General features: G+C 41.8%; 1 protein-coding gene across 3 annotated transcripts; it reads left to right on the top strand.

Annotated features, from left to right (window-relative positions):
• Positions 1–424: 424 nt before the first annotated feature.
• On the top strand, positions 425–25,702 carry mybpc1 (myosin binding protein C1). 3 transcript variants are annotated; one of them, XM_029495460.1, is made up of 34 exons: positions 425–688; positions 4,631–4,657; positions 5,836–5,907; positions 8,252–8,293; positions 9,973–10,014; positions 10,627–10,662; positions 11,282–11,392; positions 11,721–11,869; positions 11,951–12,068; positions 12,169–12,217; positions 12,882–12,938; positions 13,755–13,763; positions 15,425–15,591; positions 15,664–15,796; positions 17,176–17,184; positions 17,503–17,627; positions 17,718–17,823; positions 18,069–18,235; positions 18,337–18,502; positions 18,582–18,688; positions 18,785–18,921; positions 19,055–19,214; positions 19,308–19,412; positions 19,494–19,682; positions 20,191–20,325; positions 20,499–20,666; positions 20,762–20,850; positions 20,930–21,125; positions 21,219–21,358; positions 21,444–21,603; positions 22,065–22,201; positions 22,494–22,680; positions 24,118–24,156; positions 25,248–25,702. In XM_029495460.1, exons 1-33 carry the CDS (start codon positions 667–669, stop codon positions 24,135–24,137), a joined length of 3,537 nt encoding a protein of 1,178 aa, XP_029351320.1. In that variant the 5' UTR covers positions 425–666; the 3' UTR covers positions 24,138–24,156; positions 25,248–25,702. The 3 variants fall into 3 exon arrangements, with proteins under 3 accessions (XP_029351320.1, XP_029351318.1, XP_029351319.1); XM_029495458.1 differs by lacking the exon at positions 24,118–24,156; XM_029495459.1 differs by lacking the exons at positions 13,755–13,763; positions 24,118–24,156.
• The last annotated feature ends 1,158 nt before the right edge of the window (positions 25,703–26,860 follow it).

Here is a 26,860-nt window from a genome sequence, read left to right on the forward strand (position 1 = left end):
AAGATTGAGACACATCTGTTATGAAGTACAGCACAAAGCTGTTTACGGAAATGATTTAGCCAAAGTGTACGTTCATGAAACGTTGTACGACCCGCAAATAAACTTAGCAAGAGCTCTGCGTTTCAGTCCAGTTAAAATCATGTTTCTACAGTTATCTGGGTAATCTTACGCCCTTTTATGATATATTTTGGCCATGACAAACAAAAAAATGTTGTCTTAACCTTTAAGTAAGATTTAAGATGCAGTTATAAGGCCAAGGTCTAAGAAAATGAATGATGTCACCTGGTGGGTAGCTGAGTAAGGCGCGGGGATGCTGCAGTAGGTGCAAGACAGAAGTCTTCTTCTGTCTATTATGGAGAGGAGGAGCATGTCACCTCCCTATATAAGGAGTGAAAGCCTGTCCCTCCTGGATCTGTCACTGGTCCTCTCTCCTCCCCCACTGAGATTTTCAAATTGTATCCCTGTGCCTTCCTCATCTCCCATCACTCTGGTCTGAAAGGGTCCCAGAGGTTTTTTCTGCCACTATCCTGCCATCATATCTCTCCCTCCTGGACTGACAAGGCTTCCACGCCTTACCTAGCCTCCCAAAGAGTCACACTTCCCAGAGGGTATCTACCTGCCTGCACCTGTTGACTCCTTGAAGCTTTTCTTGGGACACGGCTCAAGATGCCAGAGCCCACAAAGAAAGGTAGGAGTACAGACGAGGAGGATGGGATCAGCATGTTGCAAACACTACAGCATTTAACATCTCCTAATATTGGCATGAGAGCCTCTCCATAAAGAGAACGTGATGTCCATAAAGACATTTTTGTGAGCTGTAACATGTTTCTACCAGCAGTTTTTATTTTATCTTTGCATGTTTGTCATCTTTGACTGAGAGCAGCAGTCAGTTGATAATTGCTGCAGGGCGCTCCATCACTTCATGGCTCGTCTGCCAACTTGTTTGTAGGAATCCTCAAAGTCACTTTGACAGTGGTATTGTATTACTGATACATGCATGTGTCTACTGTACTGGGGACAAGAGAAAATTCGGAGATTTACACAGATGCTATTGTTGCTGGGGGTCGGCACGGTGGCTTGTTGGGTGCGCCGAGTGATGCAGCTGGAGAGCGACGTGATGATAAAGTGCAGTGGAGGAATGTTGACGAGTCCAGAGGCGAACAAAATTCCCCTCATGAATGATGATGCAATTTGAAGGGTTGGGCCACGAGTGGATTAATAATAACCCAGCCGTCTTTCAGACCTGCCCTCCACAATTAAAACTAACAGTAACCAACAGTACGCAACATTTGAATCCAACCATCAAGTCCTCCACACCCCTACGTCACTGTCCATCAACACTCCTTTTAAATTCCCTCCCCACTAGTTCCACTCTTTGAGGGTCTGGTGGTGACCCAGATATGCCCATTTAGAGGAAAGGACATTTTTATTTTTGATTTTTTTGGATTTTTTTTTTTTTTTTTTGGAGAGGGGGGGTCCTGGTAGCCTTCCAGAGGAGAGCAAGTTCTGTTATCCCATAAAGGGTCATTGATCTGTTTGTCACAATTCCTAACACATCCAGCTGGATTTGCAGATAGATACCAACACATAATTTTTGACTGCGCCATCTCGAATAGAGACGTCTCTTCACTAGGCTCCCTGAGTTCACCTCCTTCGTATTTCCCATAGCAACACTTTTTATTTTAATCCAGCTGAGGGTCACAGGCTCAAAAACTGTGTGGACTTATTTGTGATTGTCCATTTGAGTGTTTCTTTGTAAGTGATTTATTTGGACGCATTCAGAGAGATGACACTTGACAGCTTTTAAGAACCATCCACATGCTCTGCAGTGTTTAAGGTTCAGTGCAGTCTCTAGTTGGGTCATTATTTGCTTTTGTACAATGCAGTTGCCCCAACATCGGCCGACATAAACATCTCTGATCCCCTCAGGCAACAGATTCCAGGCTGGTGCAAATCCTCCCCATAAATAGCAGCGTAGCCCAGAGCAGCAGATAAATGAGGGCAGAAAAGTATTGTTCTTTAAATGAGTCTGAACAGCTGAAGTGGAGAAAGCCAGAGCTGCTGCTTTAGACGCCTCACTCAAGCCTTTAAAAAGTCCGAACCAGAGATGACGGACTGGCTGAGTCGCCTGCAGATCTCTTGGGACCAGGATTCTTGTCCCTGGAATAGTTCAGAATGAGTGCACTTTTAATCCCCATCCCTTGTTCCCCGTCATGTCCCCCACAGCCACTGAGCCCCCACCTCCTCTCCTGTGCAGCACGCCACAACAGACATCTCCCTGCCACCCTCCGTTAACGATGGATCATTCTGGGGTGTCTACCTCCCTGTCAAACCTCTGACCCTGAGCCCGCGGGCCGGACAGTACTGTCCTCACAGCACCTGTGTTTTTGGTTTCTGTCACAGTGACGCACACGTCTTCACCTCATGAAATTTACTGTCACTGAGGTCCATCCATGCTCTCCCTGGGTTTGTCCTCTGCTACTGTTGCTTTGTGTTACAGGATACCACCTCATCAATCAGAGAGGTAGTAAAACACAAGGGGAAGGCCTGTCAACAGCTAATTGCCACCAAAATACAACTCTCACCCTTCATAGACCAGAACTAAACTGTCAAAGCAAAATGTCCGAACCACACCAAGAGAAAACTGTATCACTACTGTTCATCTCTATCAAACCAATAAGGGTCTATATTAGGACAAATAAAGCTGCCGGCAGTTTGGCTCATGAGCCCTTCTGTCCGCACGCCAGCAGGACCAACAGCTGAAAATACCTGCAACCCTATCAGCTGCAGTGGGAGTCTTCTGAGGTAAAACAAAACCTTTCTCCACTCTCATTATCTCAATGGTGATGAGACTGAGAGCGGGCGCAGCTCATTCTCGAGTGCATGATGTGACCCTGCAGGATTGTGGCGCGGTGGCCAGTGACACATTGTTTTGAAGTGAGGTGGAAGCTCAGCTAATTTTGAAAAGGAATGCCCATAGGGAATCATTAGAAATGGAAGGATATCATGAGCTAAGAAGCGAAGCGGAGAAATGGCTGGTAAAAGTGGTGCATAGTTAATGGACATACGAAGAGTTAGGGTTGCAGTATTCATAGACCGTTGGCAAACACTTTAAGGGAAGAAAGGGAAAAGAATAAAGGCCTTTGAAGACTCAGGATATCAGTTTTGTTATGATAAAGGCTTTCAAAGGAATGAAAAACATGGGAAAAAAATGGGACACTGCTTGAGTTTCTTTATCACTATTGTGGAAACATGTCTTAGGGATAATGGAGATATGGCCGACTTCCCACCCAACAGCGCCCTGCCCCCGCTGCAGATTGATCAGAGATATGTCCTTTGGAAAACATGTGCTAATATCTTACATGTTTAAAGTACAGAAAGATGAGGCTCAATAATTACAGGATTCGATGGCAGTATTCTTATTTTTGTTTGCTAATGAATTAAAAGTTAAATAGAAATTAAAATTTCTGAAAAAGTTTCCAAGTACAGACATAATCTTAGAGTCTTAAATCCAAAGACATCCATCAGCGCAAATATGAATCACTAATCCTTCCACCCAGGTCCTTTTCATTGATTCCCTTTCTTTTCACACATGCTTATCTCCAAATTAATGACTGACTGGATTGTAACACTGAACAACTGGTCTGATTGGTGACATGTATTGTACAGACAACAGTTTCAGCACTTACCCCTGTTTCAAATATGTCCAACGTTAGACTTTGAACAGGACACAGTGTTGGTTTCTTCTTCCCATGAGCACCATTGTTCACCTGGAGTAAACCCACACAGGTGATTTCAGTCATGGTGGACGTCCAACTTCTCAGGTCTCTGTGGGCGTGTACAAATTGTTTGACTGACGCTTCCCGGACATTTGTAATGCCTGTAAAAGTCAGTGAAAGACCCACTGATGGGGGGCATCAGATAACAATTTCACATACTGTCATTTACTGGGTTTGATTACAAAGTATTTAATATCTGTAGGACTTCTCATTCAAAGCCATTTATGATTTTTATTAGCAAAAAACTCCACTAGATTTGGGAACAGGAAATGAAAGTTGACAGTGTTGTGTATTTTTGTAACTGCTGTAGCAAGTAGGTGACTGCAGCAACTATAAATCTTCGTTCCTTATGTGCTTCTGGACTAATCTAAACCAATGTCAGCAAGCACAGGAAATCCACGTCGCCCCAGATGTTGCATGACTTCCATGTTTACTACACAACCTCTCTACGCTCCATTAACCCACTAATAACAAAAGAGGTTAATTTTTTTTAACCCTGTCCTTGCTTAGATGCCTTTTTCTCCTGAGGCCCTGCGGTGAACTTTGAATGTCGTGTCCAAATGTGTGTCTGTCGCTGCCGCTCCATCCGTCAGCGGGTTTGTAAGTCTAGACGAGGCAAAGGGCAAACAAATGGTGTGTCATGGGGCTCTCCATTATAATCAGTTAAGACTGCATGGTGTCTACGCATGAGGAGCCACCCTGAGCAAAGATGGCTTTGTGGTGATGAGAGAAAACGGGTCAGCGTGCACAAGGGACATTTTTTAGTGATTATGTTGATTGCATTAGAGGCATTCTGCATGGGATCTTGATGTCCTGTTGACACTGATGCCTTTTTGTTTTTCTTTCTTTAGATGAGACGCCAAATGGCCAGCCAGCAGGTGAGTGGATGGCGATAAGAGTCTGCTCTCACAGTCTGGCAGATTAAAGCTCCACAATCCAAGTGCTCAAACAGACTTCTACTATAAATTAGGTTTACAAGTTGAAGAAGTAAGCATGCGGTTCCAGTAGTTTCAGTGGAGAATACATATGTAACAGGACGAGCGTGAAAGTGAATGCACAGCCATGTAGGTGTGTAAATGTGGAGCCAACAGTCGGCAGCATGGACATGCTGCTGGGAGTGATCTGTGGCAGCGACCATGCTGTCAGCATCTCTGACATTCCTGCCGCCAGACAGCTGATCCCCCTCTGTTGATTCAGCTGACGCCCCCACCTTCTCAATGTGAGCAAGGTGCTGGCATGCAACGGGCTTTTTGCCGGCCCAAGGCTTTGACCTTGGAGCTCCAGCATCTTGAGGCTCCAACATAATCAGAGCTTTTTAGGGTCTAACTAAAAAGGTTCCTGGGAAAACTCATCAGATAAATTCAAAAAAATCCATTAGAGTTATTCAACAATGCCAGTGTGCTAACCACCATCAGGCAACTGGACAATCAGCTCTTCACCACGTTTTGTTTACAGAAAAGGTGATTCTATTAAATTATACAATAAACTGTAAAGTGGTAAAATTTTGGATGCAATCCCTTTCGTTGCCAATTCAAGCACGTCTTACCTCACTTAATAGTAATATAATAATAAATAATGAATGCACATTGCTGCCTGACAAAGCATGACACTTCCAGTTAGTGTTGTGCTGATGCTACAACTAGCAACAGGTACCACAACACCTTGATGGAAGGATGAAGTATGATACTACGAACTACGAGGATTTTAACTTGTGTGTTTAATGTGCATATCAACAATGAATATCAATGACCTCTAATGTTGACAAATTAACAGCACAGTAGAACTATCAATCAATGGTTTTTCCTGTGTGCGTTGTGTGTATGTATCAGCTGTGAGGATGGTCTGAAAAAAACAATATGACATTGTGTTAAGCGGTAAATGCCTACACGCAGGCAGGTGGGTGGATTCAGATGTGTGTTTGTACACATTTGTGCATTCCGATGTCTGTTTGTGTGTTTGTCTGAGTGTGAGACTGAGAGAGGCATTGCAGATGCTGAAGCTTTGTGCTTATTAAAAGCAGCTGTTCCATCCACCACTATATTTGTCACATGCTCAGAAAGTGTTGCCCCAGAAAGTAATGGCGCCCCGCCTTTACCTGAGATTTCCCTGGAGGTTTCTCCACCCCCAGGTGGGTATCCCTGACGCCCCCTTCACCTGCCCCCAAGAATGTTTTATTCCTTTGCACAAGACACTCACAACACGTGTTCGTTTGGTGTGTGCCATCACTTTTTCCCCTAATTCCCTCTGAGAGACCCGAAAAAGCACTTTTCTTGTGGAGGTATGATTGTTGCGCACATCGTATGTTCACACAAAAGGTTACTTAGCTTAGTGCTGAGAGAGAGCGCCACACATTGTGCACACATCCACATGCCTGCACTGCTCTGTATGTAATTGACTTGGTTTCCGGTGCTGTCACTAACGAATGCTGTGGCTGTTGTCGTATTTGTGTGACTGACAAATTGAGTCATCACACAGGAGGTGAGCGGTGGAGGGATTGGGGAAGTTGGGTTTTACTGGCTCTGGTAACCTCAGTGATCTATCCAATATGTACAATTTTAATTTGGATTTATCATTTAAGCATTTTTGAAGAGGTCAAGCTCAGACTTTCTAATGTAAATATGAACAAACTGGGTTTCTTATGGCAATAATAAATGACAACTGATGAGTTGCACATCGCAACACTTAATAGATTGGAATAAAGAACCACATTAAAATAAAACAAAATATCTCATTGGACTACCCATTTTAACTATTGAAGCAAATTTTGCATTTATTAATAGATTCAGGTACAGTTTTTTTCTTAATAAAAACTATAATTTTCGACAGTTTTGCCTCCATATATGATTATTTATATTTTTCTTTTGGAATATGCAGTACAGGCCAAAGGTTTGGACACACTTTCCTATTCATTTGAATGAGAAGGTGTGTCCAAACTTTTGGCCTTTACTGTACAAGTTCTGTGGTTCTATGTAAGTCAGTAGATCCATGCCTCCTCGACCACTTTACATTATAGATATGCTATGACCAGATAGATAATGTGGCAGGCCAAATTTTTGCTTCAAGGATTTTAGTTTTGTTTTTGCCATCTAATTTATTGACTTTGTCGATTTGGGATGATTGAATTTAGATGTTAAATTACACCTTCTGAGGATTGTGACTATTTGGTCATTAGCTATTTATATCCACCTCATTTGAGCAAGCATCGTTTTGCGAGGCTGCCAGTGTTTGTGCTCAATGCTTGCTGCTCCAGCCTGGCGCTTTGTCTGCTATACAGAGGCTGTAGCAGAGGGGAAAAAGCCAGTAGAGCCTGATGGGAAGAAGGCAGAGCCCCCAGAGCCTGAGCCATTACAGGCTGTGGTGGCTCAGGAGCCAAGTCCCACTGAAAATGGCTCAAACCAACCACAGCCTGGTGGGGTCGGGGAGCAAGCAGTGTCCCCTAACTCTGCTGTAAAGGAAGAGGGCCCTTGCTCTCCCCCGCCACCTGGTAAGTATTGCTCTTGACTATCAATCAGTCCCATGTTTCTCCTCGACAAAGTGCATGTTTTGGCCCCTCTCGCAGATCAAATGCTGCTGAAACAAGCCATGAACATCTAATAATTTACTTCAGTTCCACACTACATGGCTCAGCATCTCGGCAAAAACTGCCTCTTTTCTATGAGCGATTTCAAACTCAGTATCTAATCCACGATTTACTTGCAGCAGAATGCTAATACTGTAGATTTTACTTTGATGCTCAGAATGCGATACACTCCACGTTGACAGACTGGAGCCATGCATTGATTTATGTTTTGCTTTTAAAGCTACACACTCATTCCAACTTGTCTTTAAAGCATGCAGATTACAATGAGATAGAAAAGTAAACTTGCACCTAACGTGTTATGGTGCACTGCCACAGAAACTAATTGAAATGGCAAACTGAAGGTGATGCAATTAGTGTGGAAAGTGAGCCATCCAACTCAATTCATTATATTTGGAATCCATGCAGGCAAAACAAAGCAATGAGAGACACAAGCAAATACAAGAGAGTCAGCTGTGTTTGAAGTCTTTAGCTGAATACATCCTAGATAAGTTACATTGGATTCTTTTCTTTCCTTTTTTTTTGGATATTTGTCTTTTTCTGATACACCAGTGTGTGTCCATGTGTTGCATTGCATTGCTAAAGGGTTTGTGCTTTTGCTACGTCAGCTTGAAAAGCTTGCCGCAGCGATTACAGCAAACACAAAACGTTTCACGCACTTGTGATCGCACCATTTCATCTCTCAGACATTCAGTAGCTGATGTTTTTCAGGGCACAGGCCAGATTCGGTATCTTGACTTGATTCATTCCGCATGTCATGATGTATTCAGAGTTTTGTCTCGCATGTGATCAGTGGCCTTGTTGGCCTGCTAGCCTTGTGTCTTGTTGGCCTGCCAGTGATGGAATTGGAGCTTTTGATAGGTGGGTCTATTTGTCAATGACGCCTTTATTGCAGATGATGATGCAGCCCCTGTTTCATCCCCAACACCCCAAGCAGGTTGGTACCCATAACTACTTTTAATACCTCCCTATTTATTCCTCTTCCACCTTTATTCTCTGAGCATAAATAAGCCTCAAATCAAAACTCAAGACTGCTTTGAGTTCAGTCGCAAACTACCAATATGTTTTGTATGGCAATGTTGTTGTTCCACTAATGCCAGGGAGATAAAAAAAATTGTGTTCATGGCTATTGTTTTAGCCTTCAACAACTGAAACAGTATGTAGATTTTCTTCTGGGGATATTCATGTCCAATCTGTAAACATTATATAACATTTGCTGTATGCACAAGTCATAGATGTGTGTTTTCTACATGCAAAATGCTCCAAAATAATACATTACATCAACCTTTACTGATCTCAAATAAAGGTATGGATGTGATGATATTTCACATGTATATATTACACATGTAAAATAAATACATGGAAGCAAATTTTGTGTAAACGCATGTTAATACAAATGGCCATGATTAATGTTTTAACATCGACAAATTGTGTTAAAAGGGAATGCCACTGAATATATATTATTAAGTTTTTATTTCGCGCCAGTGACGAGATCGTGCACAGAAAAATTTGAGAGTATACTGTGTACTATTCCTGCTTATAAAATATAATAATATTAAATAATAATAATAATAATACATTTGCTTACTCACCCTCTCAAGATCAATATCAGTTTCGCCTCTTTGTGTTCCTCTCAACAGCTTTAACAGGAAGTACATTACAACCTACGTACTTCCTCGGCTGGCCCCTTTTGCATGTTCCCACTCATCATGTAGACTTCAGATTGGCATGATGTCCGCTGAAATTTGATGAATGAAAAACCTTCATTGGATGAGACAAGATGAGGTGAAAACAGAATATTGTCAAAGTGTTCAACCGTATTTGAAGGCCATTGTGATTTAGCAGCACGTTAGAACGAAAGGCTTAAAACGTCTTTTTCAGAAAAGAAAAACATCCTATGAAGTTGCCAGGCAACAGGAGCGGCACCGTGTGATGCAAAAATAAACGCACTGGTGCAAATCCAGAAAATCCTTCCGGGACCAGACCGTCTGATTTCAGTTTGGCTTTCACGGATCAAGATGGCCAGACGTCAGTAGGTCGCATCCTCCAAAGGATGCATCCCCTGAATTAGGACACAGACAGTGATCACAGAAGGCACTTTTATCACCAGCAGCCAAGCTTCTGTTGGACTGTTTTGTGTTAATGCAACTGTGACCCACCTGAAAAACAAATAGACACATCCTCGACAGGTGGCCTTGGTTTAATTTGTCTCAATGTGCCTGACCAGGGACTCACAGGCCGTCTGTGTGATGTTGGTAGACTGTTACGATGACAGGGCTGGCCAGTCAGAACTCGGTGTAGAAAAAGTATAAACTGACCTTGTTTGCCGTTTTTCGGAGTTTTGTCAGCTATGCACGAGGGCTGCATGTCCTTCTCTCTCTTACTCAGAATAAAGCAAACTTTAAATAGCTTGAAGAAGAAAACTAAAAATGAAAAAATGAAAAAAAATAAAAAAATAAAAAAAACACGCTTGTGGCCACTTCCCTAAACTTTTGAGTGGAAATCATCCAGCGGCTACTCACGACCGCGCTGAAGTGGACGCAACATCCATCAAACCATCAACAGTAGTTGAGTTTGTCCTGATTAATCTCACTGACAACTGTGCTTTCTTCACAGACGACGCCAATTCACTCAAGAAACTCTCTGTTGAACTGCCTAGTAAGATCACTCTGTTAAATCTTACCACCATTTCAGTACCAACCAAACCAGTAGTACCCTGAGTCAGAATGACCCGCTGTCTGAACATAGGAAACATGCTGGAGACATGTTTATTTTTAGATGTTTTGGTGTGTCTGCAGGTTAGTTTGTCAACAGAACGACATGAGGATTTTGAAAGTATCCCTGCTAACATATTAATGTACATCCATTAATGGACTGATGCAGTTTTCTCCCCTTTTAATTTTAATTTTAATTTGAGGGTGTTACATGATCCCGTGTTTTCATTTCCTGTACACCCAAACTTCCATTTGTCTAAATTCATTTGGAATTCTGATTTGGTCTTACTAACTTTTTCCTTTTTCAATCTAAGATTTAGATCACTTTTGATCGGTATTTGATCAATATTGAAAATATAGTCTCAGAGCAAAGAAAGAGCGAGAATAGATTTTTTTTTTTTTTTTTCAGACTTTTGAGTCAGAATTCCTCCAGCCAGTGCTTGCAAGTCTTTAATTGCTTGCTGGTTTTTCCTTTTATGCGTGTGTGCTTGCTTCAGTGGACTTTACAGTACTATTCCTTACGATATGCTGTAAATTTCTCTCTGTCTTTGTTTAGATGATAGCGTGCCAGCCACGGGGAGAAAAGACTCAGGTAATTAAGTGGCAGTCAAAAGCAAAGACTGTTACAGTAACTATGTTCATTTATTCAAGAGGAATTCAGAAGCGACTTTAGCTTTTTTCCTACGGTACATAGCTGGCCGATCCTCGTTCAGCACCTTTCTTGGTTTTCTGGTATGCTGGGTTGTGGTATGTTGGGTCTGATGGGGCTTTTGGAAAATTAAATATACACAATATCAGGACAGGCCCACACAACTTCATCAATATCTACAAAATCTGGGCAACAGCTAAACCACAAAGAAGAGCGGCGCGTCAGGAAAATGAAGACTTTACAAACACAAGTTTTCACATTTTCTCAAAGGTGTCCTATTATGCAATCTAGAGCCCTTCCTGTCTCATATTGTCTGTTTCATGCTTTCCATGTTGCTAAGAGCTTAAATTCTGCTGCTGTATGCGGAGTGACTGTTGAAAGTGAGAAATGGTGTTAAAATGTGTGTCTTTAAGTGTTCTCTGTCTGTCGTTGTAACTACTCTGGTAAGACTAAGACTTACAGATGAAACATGACAGGTGGGTGTATGATGCCCTTCGTTTTATTCGTACACAGTGGCGACATAGACGTGTGTTTCATGTTTGTGTTTCTCCTCGCTGACCAGTGTGGTCTCTGGGAGAGGGCCAGGCCCCCGAGGAGCTGGACAAGCCTGTCGACAGCCCACCACTGTCCACCCTGCTGACAGAGAAACCTCAAAGTGGCACCGTCCCCGTGGGTGAGCGACTGCACAGCAGAGATGTGTGCACAAAGAAATTCAGAGGGAAACTGCAGAAGATGCTCCACATGTTGATAAGATTGTCGTATGTCTGTGGACAGCTGATACAATGAGAAGCAATACATACTTGAATTTTGGCTAAATTAACCATGATAAGCACCTGAAACTGCAAAAGCAAAACCTGCGACTGCATTAAAATGAACCAAGGCGACTGTGAATTTCACTTTTTGTTCAGAATCGGATGATTGGCTTATAATGTGCACAACCTAACTCAGCCTCACATCACCATGACTGTTGACTGGCCATAATTTACTTTGTGTGTCTAAAGGTGGAGACATCACCTTTGTTGCCAAGGTGGAGGCCAAAGATCTGCTCCGCAAACCCACCATCAAGTGGTTTAAGGGGAAATGGATGGACCTGGCCAGCAAAACAGGGAAGCACTTACAACTGAAAGAGACCTTTGACCGGATCACCAAGGTACTGTAGAGGAGAGCCCCCGCCCCACCAACCTGACTTCCATACAGCTGTACCAGTTACTATGTATTAACCCTTTGGCAGATCCACACATTTGAGATGCACATCATCAAGGCCAAAGAAAACTATGCTGGGAATTACAGGTGCGAGGTCACGTACAAGGACAAGTTTGACAGCTGTTCCTTTGATTTGGAAGTTAAAGGTTTGTTCAAGCAACAAAGCGCATTGTGTTCACCCTCACACATATGAGAAAACAACAGGATGAAATGCAGCCTAGCACGTGTGTTGTCATTGTCTTGCAGAAGCTGGGCAGTCTCAGAGTATTGATATTCGATCAGCTTTCAAGAGAAGGTAATAAAAAGAACATGATACAGCTGAAAGAAATGCTGATATGCCAAAGGAGTCGACAGCAGCCATTTTGAATTCAGTACTCAAAACTATTTCTTGTTTTACTCCTTAACTGAGCAAACTATTTCAGAGAATACGATTTTGGATAGATTATCTATTCTCATAAATCCTCCAAACTATGCCCATATACCTTCAAGTTATATTACTGTATTGCATATAAGTGTGATAAGATTGGTTGTGATAGTGTCATTAACCTTTCTTCAAGGTAATTACAAATCAACCAGCCGACTGAAAGTTAAAGGCCAACTCTTGCATTTTAAATCTCCCTCGAAACAATGTGCCTGGAAAGCCATGCAAAGCATCCCAGAGTCACTGCATTATCACAATGTTGCTGCCCAGTAATGTCGACTCAACATTGCTTAAACATTGTGGTAATATTGACCGGGGCAGCTCTTGATTTGTCTTACACAAACCACTTTATTTCAAACTTTTATCCAAGAAAAAGGCGAAAAAAAGGAATTTTGTGTAAGCACCAATCGTGTTGAGCTAACACACCGATTGATGTCAGAGTCTTTGCTTTGTGTTGCTCTTTTAGCATTGTTTTCTAGAGCCTGTAGCTGTTTTATCTCTGATTAAATCTTTATTAATCTCTCCTTGTTAACAACAGCAGTGAAGGACAAGAAGATGCAGGGGAGCTTGACTTTAGTGCTCTACTTAAACATAGGTGAGAATCAGATCCCGACCCTGAGTGAACTTTGTCTTTCTCAGTATTTTTTATCCCGCTTTTTGGATGTGCTTCTTCTTACTTTCCTTCAAATCTTTTGTACATTTTTTTTTTTTTTTTGGCTACTGTATGAGCGGCAAGTATGTGTCTACATATAATACATCATGTCAAAGCAGGGGTTTTCAAAGTCTGATTGTGTGGACCCTCCTCAGATAAAAAAAATTAGGTGACTGCACTCCGTGGTCGTGATCCCGTATTTACTGTAATGACAAAAACATTAAAGGCACAAAAAGAGGATAATATTGATGGATTTTACAAACCATTTTTCTAGCTATGAGCAATGACTAAAACCTATTTTTGCCGCCTGATGTTATTAAAAATATATCTGAAGTGGCTGAAAAAGATATGAACTCTAGATGTGACTGGATTACTTTCAATTGCGGTAAAAAAAATAATGGACGTTCATTTCTAACGGTCACAGGAGGAACTGATATCCTCTGAAAAGCATTAATCTAACGATTCACACATTGTGTTTGTATAGTCAGATTTTACTGAGTTATAGCTCTTAGGGAGCATTTATTTGCTTTCAGCTTGCGCAGTATCGTCGTGTTCCCTGCTCGGCTCTCCCTGAGAGGTGTGGCCCACAGTTTGAAAACCTCTGAGCTGTACCAAAGCTGCTGCGGTGGCTCAACACAAACACCATACGGCATATTTGAGATGATTCAGAACAAATAGACCGATAGGCAGTGACACCTTTCACCTGCGAAGTTATACATTTATTTTGGGCTTGTCTCTTCTTCTCCCCTACATATTCAGAAATCAAAGGTTAGTAGAGAGAAAACCGTAGGTTTTAAAATGATTAGACCTTACTTCGGGTGAGTACTGTAATCCTCTAGAGTCCCCAGCATGACATGTAGCTCTAGAAATTGGTCGAGCAAGAGTGTTGGCCTAGTGTAGTACGGTAACACTTTATTTGACGGCAGCATTCCTAACTGCTCTGTCAGCAATCAGTAATGATGGAAATGGGTCTTGCATCATAACCCCTCCCCACCACGAGGAGACCGCTCTGCACCAAGCTTATGAAGCAAAGAGCGCCATTTTGTATCATTAATGATGTGCTAATGGGCCATGGATAAATGATGCCATAAAATAGTGTTATCACTACATTGTCATTTTATTTCAATTTAGAAATATAAGACAAACACCACCATGTTTATTTTCGCCTTCTTCGTAATCGCCTGAAAATAAACGGATGAGGAATTCAAGCGAAGAATGGAATACTACTTCATGCTATTCACCTCCAACCCTTTCTGACATTTGAGAAAATGTCCATGAAAGAGACTGACTGAATGTTTAATACAAACTAATGGATACACTCAGGACACACTCACTCCTCTAATGTGTCCATTAACATTTCCTATACACACAGACATCAACTAACAGTAAGAGCATCTCTGAAGTGATCACTCAAACCAACAACAAACAAAGGGATGGGCCAGCTCATAGGAGCAAGAGGAAATATACAAGTCCCCATTAAAAGTTTTGTTGCAGGTCTCCCCTATATCCCTGCATGCTGCATATCAATGTGTTATTACACAAAAACGTCAACCATAACTGTGTGTTGGATGACACATTTACAAGAACAAAAACTCTTCCACTGATCTGTCTACTGTGTGCCATTTTAATCCTGCAAAACTGGTAAGACCCTTGTTTATGAGTCGCATGGCAGTGCACAACCTTTGATAAATAAGCAGGTAATGCTAATTTTGGCCAAAGAGGAACAGCAAGACAGTTTCTTGGAGTCATGAAAAATAATTTCATTATCATAGCTTTTCATTAAATATAGACTGTAGCCTTTGGACCAAATGCCTGTCTGATTTTTGTAACTTCCTTTATGATTGATTGGCAATTTTTCTACATTAATGTTTTTGTTCAATGCAACAAAACATAAAATCCGCAACAGGCAAATCTGGCATTCACTATATAGTTTTGTCGTCGTCATCTTCACACATTAAAATGTGATGCATAATTTTCTTAGTGACACCTTCTAAAGTTTTTACTGTAGTTCGGAATTTATCTATGAAGTGGATAGATCTGGAATACTTGGAGCACATGATATAAAACAATATCCAGACACGATTAACCCACAACAAGAAGTTGGAAATAGATTAGAGAACCTGATGTGTTTTGAATTAATGACGCTGCTACCCTGAGCCAATGTTAACACACAGGTAGACAGCTCACCGTGCCCATCCCTTTGCGTGACATGTCCTGAAGAATGCTCAGCACATTATTAGAAAAGGTCATACTTCCATTAAAAGGCTGTTATTGCTGCTTTTCGGACATCTCAATGAAAACCTCCATGTATTCCTATTGTTTCAAATCCCCTTACCGCAAATGTTAATGAGCAGTTCCTCAGGACATGTTGCAAACAGCTTCCTGTGACTCCTTCGCTCACATTCTTCCTTCATATATGGCACCAATAGGGAGCATAAACAGCAGGATGACACTCCAGAAGTAGATGTGTGGGAGATCCTGAAGAACGCCCGTCCGGACGAGTATGAGAAAATCGCTTTTACGTATGGCATCACAGATCTGAGGGGTCTGCTGCGGAGGATGAAGAAGATCCCCAAAGAGGAGAAGAAGAGCGAAGGTAAATAAAAAGAAGGTGTGTCAATATCTCAAAAAGAATACATTAACTTTTTCTTATTTTGTCCTATCAAAGCTTTTGCAAAGAAGCTGGAGCCAGCTTACCAGGTGGACAAAGGTGGAAAGATTCGCTTGGTGGTCGATCTGGCCGACCCCACCGTTGAACTGAAGTGGTACAAGAACGGACAGGAAATTAGACCCAGTCCCAAGTATGTAATGACCTTCTCCTCTGTCTGTCTTCTACATGTTCTCCCTTTCAACACTGCACAAATGAAAAGTAATTTTTAATACAAATGTCTTTCATTTGTGCCAACACATTTTTGTACCATTTTTCTGGTATTATGTGTTTTAATTACATTTTTTACCACAGAAAAGCACAATGGTTCACATGTATTTGACATAATTTATTCAGTGCCAGCTGAAGGGCTGCAGTCTTTAAGACAGTCTGGCCAACACCTGTTCCCTTACCATTGTGTTGCATTGCGTGGGTCCTGTCTCTTACAACTGGGAAACGAAGGCTTCAGCTGATCCTCCAGCTGGAGCCTTCGTTAAAGTGGAAAATATGAACGACTGCGTTTGGACTGAATCTGAAAACGGACAGTCTGCTCTCACAACTGCGACACAATGAGTCTCTTAATGCAGCCATTAAAGGATACAGCCCCTGAATCGGCCCTACAGACATATCACATGTCCTTACAGATACCATAATGGAAATATGTGAAATTAAGTCACAACTTTACATCACCGTCTTTAATTTCCTGCACTGTGAACCATTGACAGTCAACAAATAACATTTTCTCTAATGTGGCTCTGACATCAATGAGGCATTAAGGATCTAAGGCCTCTGTGTAAGGAAATGGCTCGAGAGCTACATTTGAGTGTAAATGTAAATGATACCAATTGCTGCCATTAAGTGTTGTAATTGTCCTCCTGTGTACAGGAAAAAGGTGGTACCTCCTTCAAAGGTCTTTAACGAAGTCTGGTTTTTGAACAATTCCAATAAAAGCTAAATAACATACAGCTAATTATATCTTGTAATTGTCCTCATATGCTCCAAAAATCCAGTTACCATAGCAGAAGAAAATATAGTGATAGCTATTGATTTATCTTTCCTTGTAACTTGTTCCAGCTCTCAGTACTGAAATCTGTTCGTCTAAAATATAATGTTCTATCTCATTAGAGGGTAGCAGATCACTCTTTACTGATATTGACAATTGAGAGACAATCAATCTGCACATTTTTTTATACAATCCTGCTATAAACTACGCAGGTACTGTGATTACAGACATGTAGAGTTAACTACAGAGACATTATCCTACGTCTGTTCAACACCATGCAAAGTTAAAGCCATCTGGGAGGTTATTGCTGTTTTCTGGTTTTGGTCACCTTTGGCATTTCCTCCAGGGCTCCTTGTTGTGAGGACCTCACCATAAAACACTGTTTTCTCTCTGTTGTAACACTATTGCTGACTTCATACTGTTCCCCTTCAGGCATGATGTCTCTCTGTCTTTTTGTATCTGTCTGTCTGTAATATCATGGTGCTCCTTCCTGTCTGTGGCTCCATTCTGGCTCCACTGCTGACCTTTAGTCAAAGGAAGTAAGTCCAGCCATACAGCCAGTTTTCATTTTGTCACTGTCACATGTTTGGGTGTAACCCTGCCCCCTTTTTCAAGTCTGATTTCTAAGTTTGTGCAGTTTAATTCATGCATGTTGATTTAACAAAGACAATGCAATTTTGCATTGTGACTAGAAAAGTAATTTTGGTTTCTTTAACCAACTTCAATGCGACCTTTACATTTTCTTTCAATAATATCTATTCTATCTGAGGAATTCAGTATGTTGGCTAATATATTGCTATATTTGACCACAGTTTCTTTAGGTAAGAAGTTATGTAACTGATAAACTTTCTGCTCAGGTATATTTTTGAGCATAAGGGCACACAAAGGATTATGGTCATCAACAACTGCAACATGAATGACGACGCAGCCTATTCTGTAGCTGCAGGAGATGAGAAATGTGCCACAGAGCTGTTCGTCAAAGGTATTTTGATTAAATGTCAACAATTTAAGATGTCAAAAAAAAGTTTCCTTCCACTAGTCAATTAATCTGACTGTCTCTGCTGCCTTTCAGAGTCGCCAGTTAAGATAGTTAAAGGAATCGAGCCTGTGAAGACCACAGTGAATGAGAGGATTGAACTGGAGTGTGAGGTGTCAGAGGAAGGCGCTCAGGTCAAATGGTAAGACTGCACAAGAATGTGTGCTCTTCCTGAACCTTCTTCTCAACTCTATCAGCAAGTCCTGGTCCAACTGTACACTTTCTGTTAGCGGACTGTGGCCTTCAATCTGCCATGAAGATGTAGCTCTCCTCATTGGCCAAGTTATAAATACAATGTCAACAATCACCCAGCAAAGGACCACATTCGTTGGTGGAGGAAATAGTGAATAATGAATGAGTTAGTTAAAAGGCTCCTTCTTCCCTCAGGATGAAGAACGGTGTTGAGGTTCCAACAGGAGTACGTTCCAGATACAGAGTTAAGTGTGAAGGAACCAAACACTACCTGGTGATTGATGATGCCTCCAGAGAAGACACTGGGACTTACTCCATCATGGCCACTGGTGGCACATCTGAGGCTCACGTACAAGTTGACTGTGTGTAGAATCTCAACTTTGACAATTAAACAAACAACAACAACAAAAAAAAAAGTTATTTCAAGAAATTTTGTCTTGTGTTCTACCTTGCTCATGTTAAGTGAAACCATTGAAGATCCACATGGACCTGCAGGATGCGACTGTGCTGCTGGGTAAACCACTCAAACTGCACTGTGAGATCTACCCAGGAAACGTCCCGGGCCGTTGGTACAGAAACGGACAGCTAATCCAGCCCAACGACCGCATCAACATTATACACAGGAATAAGTACGTCCGCCCTGCTAGATTCAGTCTGTCAAAATCTAGTCCAAACAGCTGATGTAGTAAGGTCATTTTGGTTTTTCAGGGTCCACCGACTTGAAATTCAGGCCAGCTCTCTTCACGATGCAGGAGAATACACTTTTGTCCCTGAGGGATATTCACAGAGCCTTGCTGCCAAAGTTCACATCATTGGTACAAACAAAAATTGTCCTTTGCTGGATTGAAGCTTTTTTTTTTTTGCAAATCTTACTTTTGTATGTATTTATGATCTGATCTTCATTCTTGCAGACCCTCCAAGGGTGCACTTGGAAAGCTTGAACTTCCCAGACAACACGGTGACGATTGTGGCAGGAAACAAACTTCGCTTGGAGATCCCCATCAGTGGAGAACCAGCACCCAGGGTGGTGTGGATGAAGGGAGAAAGGGTGAGCTTTAACCCTGTCTAAGCTGGTGTTCCTTTCTTTTTCTGTCACTGATTCTTTCACAGTTAACTTCTCTATTCTACCTAAATGCATCTGTCCTGTCCATATTGCCTTGTGCGATAATTTTTTGTCTCAGGTCATTCTTGACTCTGGCCACCGTGTCAGAGCTGAAACATACGGCGATCAGACCAGTCTGACGATTGATGTCACAGAGAGGGAGGACACAGGGAACTACAAGATAGTGCTGCAGAATGAGGCCGGTGAGGCCACAGCCAGCATCAAAGTCAAGGTCGTAGGTAAGAAATCCTAAAACCCTGAGATCAAAAGCCAACAGACAGAACCGTAAATTTGTTTCTCAAAACCTTAATGATGGTTTGTGTTGCTTGCAGACATTCCTGACCCTCCAGAGGCTCCGTTGGTGCCGGTGGTTGGTGGTGATTGGTGCTCTATGACGTGGGAACCACCCAAATATGATGGGGCTTCCCCAATATTAGGTAAACATGGCACCTTTTTTAACCTCCCACAGGTTGAATGCATTGGGTATAAATAATGAGCCTTGTCACCATCCTTCAAAGGTTACTTCATTGAGAGGAAAAAGAAACAGAGCTCCAGGTGGATGAGACTAAACTTTGACCTGATCAAAGAGACATCATCTGAACTCAAGAAGATGATTGAAGGCGTGCCATATGAAGCGCGAGTCTTTGCGGTCAATGCTATCGGTGTGTCTAAGCCCAGCGAACCTTCTAAAGCCTTCACTCCCCTTGGTGAGTAGCACACTTACTGCCAGCGGTGTGTCCAGGAAAGTATTACACCATTACAGAAGGCTTCAGTTTATTTAACGACCCTCTCCTAATAATGGAGAAAATGTAAGTGTAAGCTCATCATAGTGTGTACATGCAATCTGCCCTTGGTACCCCAGCAACGCAGCTGTTCACCCCCATACCCCATCATCCAAAGCACTCTGAGTTTGACCTCCACTGGACATGCAGGAGCTTTAGAGGATATTAAATATGTCTTTATAATGGCTGCCAAATCATCTGTGGATTAGAGGTTTAGGAGATCAGGTATGTCAGGGGGTTCAATTGGAGTTAAGTATGATTCAGAATACAAGAATAGATGACAAGAGCTGAGACCAATGAGAGACCAATTGACCGGAGAGAGAGGGGCGCCTTTATGGTGCACTCCTGACCTGATTATTTTTCCAAGTGTTTTCACATCCCATGTTTAAAATCCAACGGAGAACCTCAGCTGACTCTTCTGATCTCCTCTCAGCTGTGACCAGTGAGCCCACGATGCTCGTTGTCGACGATGTCACCGACACCACAGTGACTGTAAAGTGGCGCCCTCCTGAAACCATCGGTGCTGCTGGGCTGGACGGGTACTTGGTAGAGTACTGCATAGAAGGAAGTGAGTCAGCCTCAATTAAGCCAAAGACCCATACAGGTTGTCTGATTTTGGGCTCCTCATGTAAAACACATGTGTTGTGTGAGCATATATTCACAAAACATACAATTAACTCGCCACTATCAGCAGTTCCTAGCATCCAAGTTAATGTTCTGTTGTATTCTTTTTTCCAACAGCTAATGATTGGGTAGTATCCAACAAGGAGCTGACAGAGAAAACCAGGTACACCATCACTGGGCTGAGCCCGGGATGTAAAATCTTAGTTCGAGTTAAGGCCGTCAACGCTGCTGGAGAAAGTGCTCCACGAAGCCTTCAGCACGCTATCTTGGTCAAAGAGGTTATTGGTGAGCTCTGCGTTGTTTGTTTCATTGTGACTTAGCTTGGAAGACATTTCGGATCATTCCTCAATAACAGGCCTTGTGGTCTACCTCCTCATCAGAACCACCCAAAATCCGCGTCCCTCGACACTTGAAGCAGACATACACTCGCAGAGTTGGAGAAGCCGTCAACCTTGTGGTGCCATTCATGGTAAATCTCCCTTTCCCACTTGTATTGTACATGTCTGATCGGGAAACTGGACTAATTCCACTCTCTGCGATGTCTCAAGGGCAAACCAAGGCCAAAGGTGATCTGGACGAAGAACGGTCAGCCCATAGAGCCTTCCCACGTCAGCATCCGTAACACAGACTGCGACAGCATCATCTTCATCCGTAAAGCAGAACGCAGCCACTCTGGGAAGTATGAGATGACAGTGCAGGTTGAAAATCACGTGGACACCGCTATCATTGACATACAAATCGTAGGTGAGTGATATAACACCATTATTTTTAGTAGATAATATCATCTAATGCTTTGCCTTTAACTGTGTTTTCACTGATCCTGTCGCTGATTGTTAGATCTACCCGGGCCTCCTCACAGTGTGACCATTGAAGATGTGTGGGGAGGAAATGTGGCTCTGGTCTGGACTTCTCCGGCAGATTGCGGCAATGCCCCGATAACAGGCTACACCATCCAAAAAGCGGACAAGAAGACGATGGTAGAAGATGGGTTTACAGCTGCGTCAAGAAACATACAGCGCATCTCTGCAGAATTTACATTGCATGCTTCCCTCTGCTTTTCAGGAGTGGTACACATGCATTGAGCACTACCATCGTACCTGCATCACCATCACGGACTTGGTGGTTGGGAACGAGTACTTCTTCAGGATCTTCTCAGAGAACATGTGTGGCCTGAGTGAAACCGCCACCCAAACCAAAAAGAGCGCCCTCATCGTCAAAGAAGGTAGAGCTCACTGTGAACGTTTTAGATGACGGGTTGAGATATGAGGAAAGAGCTCACCGCTGTGGTTGCATGCTTTATTCGAATTTACCCTTTAGGAAACAAAAGTGGATGTTCCCTTTAATAAAAAACTAATCGTTTTTAATGTGGGTGGGAAATGCTTCCAAAGTGAAAACTCTGGAAGGAATCACTAAGTGCTAATGAAGTTGTCGACTTCCTTCACAGCTGTTTTCTGAAAGGTACTGTCAGTGATGTTTTCCACCCTAAAGTGAGCCATGTCTCACTTTCCAATCTAACAGGGGTCGGGCTATGACTGACAGGCCTTTAAACGTTGGTGTCTCAGCCTCAGACGATGATAAATAAACAAACGTTGTCTTTCCCTCATCACATAGGGAATTCCCCACATGATACCGCTCAGCGCCAGTATCATGCACAACCCCATTCCTTTACCCTTCCCCCAACAGGCTTGCAGGTGAAAAATCCCGAGTACATCAACCATGACTTCAAGGAAGCGCCAAAGTTCACTCAGCCGCTGATCAACACTTTTGCCGTCGCTGGTTACAATACTACTCTGAACTGCAGTTTCCGCGCCAACCCAAGGGTAGGTGGGAGAAGAGCAGGTAAAGACTGGCAAACATATATGAGTTGGTCAAGTTGCAGTCAAACCATTTAAAGGCAGTATTAAATCAGATCCAGTTAACTGCAACTTGGATCAAATATTCCTTTAGTATGGGATCAAAATGGTAACGTGTCCAGTGGATTAGGCAACAGCCTGTAAAGTAGCCTCAAGCTCAGATTACTTTGGTGTGAAAAAAATGATCATAAATCTCACAGGAAGAATAAATGGAGTCTGAGCATCATCATGCCGCTGATGTCTCTGTGTCTGCCTGCAGGCCAAAGTGATCTGGATGAAGAATAAGATAATAATCGTCGATGACCCACGCTACCGCATGTTTAGCAACCAGGGAGTATGTACTCTGGAAATCAGGAAGCCCAGCCCCTATGATGGCGGAGTATACAGCTGCAAGGCCATCAATGATCTAGGGGAGGCCCAAGTGGACTGCAAGCTGGAGGTCAAAGGTCAGTGTGGAATGGGAGCCAGCCCTGTGTGCCTCCCTGGGTAGCTGCCTGGATCCAGGTCTAAAATTCTTATTGTTTTCTGTCTTCATTTCCTTTGCACTTCTCTGTTTCTTAGTCGTTGTCTTTGCTGACATTTTAAACCATCTCTCCCCTTTTGATGATCGTTGCCTCAAAAAGGAAGACAGTGAAACATTTACTATTACAATCATCACTCTAATAAGAGTTTAAAGAAGCACAGGCGGCCTTTGGAAACCATCTCAGTCAGGGTATTGTAATGTTTGAACTGTGTGGTATAGTCTAACAAAGGGCTGACCTTATAGGCTGCGGACATGTAAGTATCTGGATTGGGTTGCACCAGCTATTCGTAAATTCATCAGTGAGGTTGTTCTCTGAAGTCTTTCCGTTTTAAACATCTCATATTGTTCAGTCACCTATAAAGCATACTGTAACTAGCAGGTGACTAATTTGTGCTGCATAAATCAAGACTTATTATTGATCGACTAAGTCCTTTGTGCTAGTTTTAACCTGACTGCCTAAATGGGTTTGCACCGTTAAAACTTAAGACATGTCTTAGCAGATGTTATTCAATAATCAGTTACTGGGAAATCCAAAAATATAAACTTTACTGTGCCTACAAATAAGCTTAGGTGTTAATTATTTGTGTTTGCATAAAGTAAGAAATATGTCAGTTATTCAGCATTAGTTGCATAACGTTATTTGGTCATTTAACCGTATGTTGGCATAATATAGTGTCAGCTCATAATACTTTTTTTACCTCTTCATTCAACATGAGTCATACATTAACAAAGTTCATTTTGGCAGTTACCTCATGAGCTACACAATAGTTAGCTCCACCTGTTCGTTACTGGCTTTAATGTTTGGTAATAATCAAACTCTATGCAGACGTTTCTTCTGTGGTGCAAACTATTTGAATTTAATTATATATAATTATCCAGTTACTAAACATTTGGCAAGGTTTGAATTTATGAGCATCTGGTGCAACGGGCTCCTGAACACCATTTTCAAAATGGATACAAATAATGGCATTGTAATAATAATCCGTTCATGTGTGTGCGGTGCACATAATATCTGGTGGTACTTGTCCATCATGTGGAGGTTTATTCCCCTTGTGTTCTCACACAACTCTATCCAGCTCAGTCCATTCAGCCATCTTGTTCATCATCACAACACACCACCTCCACACACAGTCTGTCACACCTCAGTAGGCATAACATATAGAGCTGTGATGTTTTTGTGTTGTATAAGTTAATGTCTCCATCTTAAACTATTCTCCACAGATTCCAGTGTGTCCTTTGTGTCACACAGTTAACTCCTCATATAAAAGAGTTCAGTAATAACTCAGCAGTATTCCCTGGTGCACACATATAACTTCATGTAAACATTTTGTTAACCCCTCTTCTCTTCTCTCTCCCCCAGTCCAAACTCAAGAATTGTGAATGTATGTTCTCATATAAGGTAAGCTTTCATATGGTTTTGGCATATGAAGCTTATGTCATTCATTATGCATCTTTCAGCCAGTCTTTAAAACCGCGTTTTTCTCAGCCATTGAAACTGCGGCAACTCTTCTTACCCCCCAAAGAAACTGGACCCAGGGAAAGACCGTGCGATATTGAGCTTTTTTAAACGTGATTTGCATGAGAGCTTTGGTTGTCTAAACGAGTTTCCAAGATCCCGATATCTGGCTGACTTTAATCACCTTGTTTTGAGCATTTTAATTGAAACTGTGTGAAATTAAAGACTACCTCTCTTGTAACTTGAGCTGCAGGAAAGGTGAGTAACCTTTGTCATGAAACATCTGTTGAAACTGAAACTGAGTGCTACGCTTCATAGTTATGTCTTTAAAATGCTCTTGAATGAAGCCGTAGGGGAATCAGAGGAGGAAAACTAACACTGGGGTTATTCCACATAGTGTTTAGACCTGCCTGGTTAACGAAGACAGTGCATTTCCCTGTTGTAGATGTTTTTGTTTTTTTGTGTTAATTTGCATTTTTGCCCCCCCTCCTCCTCCTCCCCCCCATTCCCAAAAAAGTCCATGCATTGGATTTAAGTGAATCAGCAAATCTTCTCCTAATTCTGCCTGCACAGATCTCAGCTTTGTCCTATTTCAATACTACACTAATTGTAAGTAGATTTTCATAACTATAAATTAGAATTTAGGAAAGTCATTCCATATATTTTTAACTGTGTGGTCAGACAGAATTGTCCCACAATTCACTGCAAATTCTTTCTCATTGGTGTTCATCATTTATTGTGTATGCGAAACATCACAGCTTCGAATATCTGCAAAAAAGACAATTAGTATTGAGTATGAAATGGGGACACTGATTTAGAAACTGTACATGGATTACTCTGACCACTTTTCTTTTCTCTTTCTTTCACTCCAGTGTTCTGGGCTCTCTTCTCTGCATTGTTTGTTTTGTTTTGCTTTATCAGTCTGTTGTTATTCACTTTTCTTCCTCTCCTTCCTCTTTCTGCTCTTCCTTCTTCACATCTGCCTCTCTACCTCCCAACGATATTATAAGAGCTTTTCTCCTCTTGTCCCCCAGGAGGGTTCAGCTTCTACGAACTCATGAAACGCGGAGTCCCCCTAAACCTGATTGACAAGTACATGAATGAGGCGAAGGTTGTCGAACAGGAGAAGTGAAATTGGAAAGTGTAATGAGACACTTTAGCTTTTGCAGACATCTGCCGCCACTTGCGAGCCTAAAAGCGGATGGAGAGATGCTAAGATGGAGGGAAGCGTGCGGGCGAGGGTTTACTGGTCTGTGACATGCTGTGTGCAGATTTGGAGCTAGTTACCATAGGAAAAAAAAAAAAAAAGAGCTCAGTTCACTTCTTTGTCATCCTCTTGTGTTTGAAAGACTGTCACAGCTCAGATGCATGTCAACGGCATTTTGGTTCAAGCTTTGATAAATTCATGTAGTGTGTAAAAAAAAAAAAAACATATACAAAGCATTGTAGTAAAAACAATGACACAACTTACAGTATTCACATGCTTTTCCTGGGAGAGTTTGTTGAAGGCGCTGCGTTATTTCTGAGCTCTGAAGGAACAGAAAAGGAAATGTATAAACAAACATTTGGTGCTTGTATGGTGAACCTTTATGAGGCGAGAAAAATTAAAATAGACTGTATGTTGGATAACTGACCGTTCATTTCATGCTCTGTGTAAATCATTGATGTAGAGGCTTACACACAGTTTATAATTGCATGACACATTAGTTGTTTTGTTTTGTTTTGTTTTTTTTTTTGACTTACTGTTGGACTTGAGGCTTGATTGAGGCTCAGCCATGTGTGCATGCCTTTACCTTTGTAATTATGACCCACGGATTACAATAAATAGTCAATTTAAAACACGATTTCCTGTTGCTGTTGTTAACTCTGTTTCTGTGCAGACATGCACACGGTTTGGGTGAAAATAAACTGACAAGCTGGTGGTGGAACAAAAGGTTAATCAAAACACACAAAAAAAAGCTGTGTCTACAATGTAGAAGAGAGCAGGAGGTCGACGATCCTCCACCAAATTATTCGGAATATGCGCTTTTGTTGTCCATTCAGGACCGTCAGGAATACCTAAAAAAATGACTGCTAGCTACCTACATCAGCCAGGACATGACTTTCAGCAGCTTTGGCAGGTTTGATATGTTTCATGAGCATTTACAAACGACGATCTGTGAATGTTAGAGCTTACCCACAGTGACGTTTTCCCATAGACTTTAGGAAGGTCCAGTGTTTCTCTGGCCTCGAGCTGCGTGCGCATATTTCTGTGACGTTGCACTTCAAGAGGTCAATTCAGTGGAATTTACTGCTCATCGTAAATAACAGTTATTTAGGACTGGCAAATATATCAATAAAGCCATAGAGCTTCTTCTGTTTTCTCACCTTACAGTTGATAGATTGATAATTTACTGATAACCTTTTTTCCTCATGAACCCAAAATTCTGATATATATTATCTCCGTCTTCCATAAAAACTGCAAAACCTCTGGACAACTTCTATCTTTAAAAAGGGCCAATGAATATTTAAAAATGATATAATCTATTTCTTTTTTAGAAAAGGAATTGTAAAAGCAGATTCATGTTACACCAGAATGACGGATGAATGAAGCATGATTTAGAAATTAAATCTATAATAATAATAATAATAATGATCGTTATAATAT

Source organism: Echeneis naucrates, chromosome 23 (assembly GCF_900963305.1).
Source record: "Echeneis naucrates chromosome 23, fEcheNa1.1, whole genome shotgun sequence".
In the NCBI taxonomy this organism is placed as follows: domain Eukaryota; kingdom Metazoa; phylum Chordata; class Actinopteri; order Carangiformes; family Echeneidae; genus Echeneis; species Echeneis naucrates.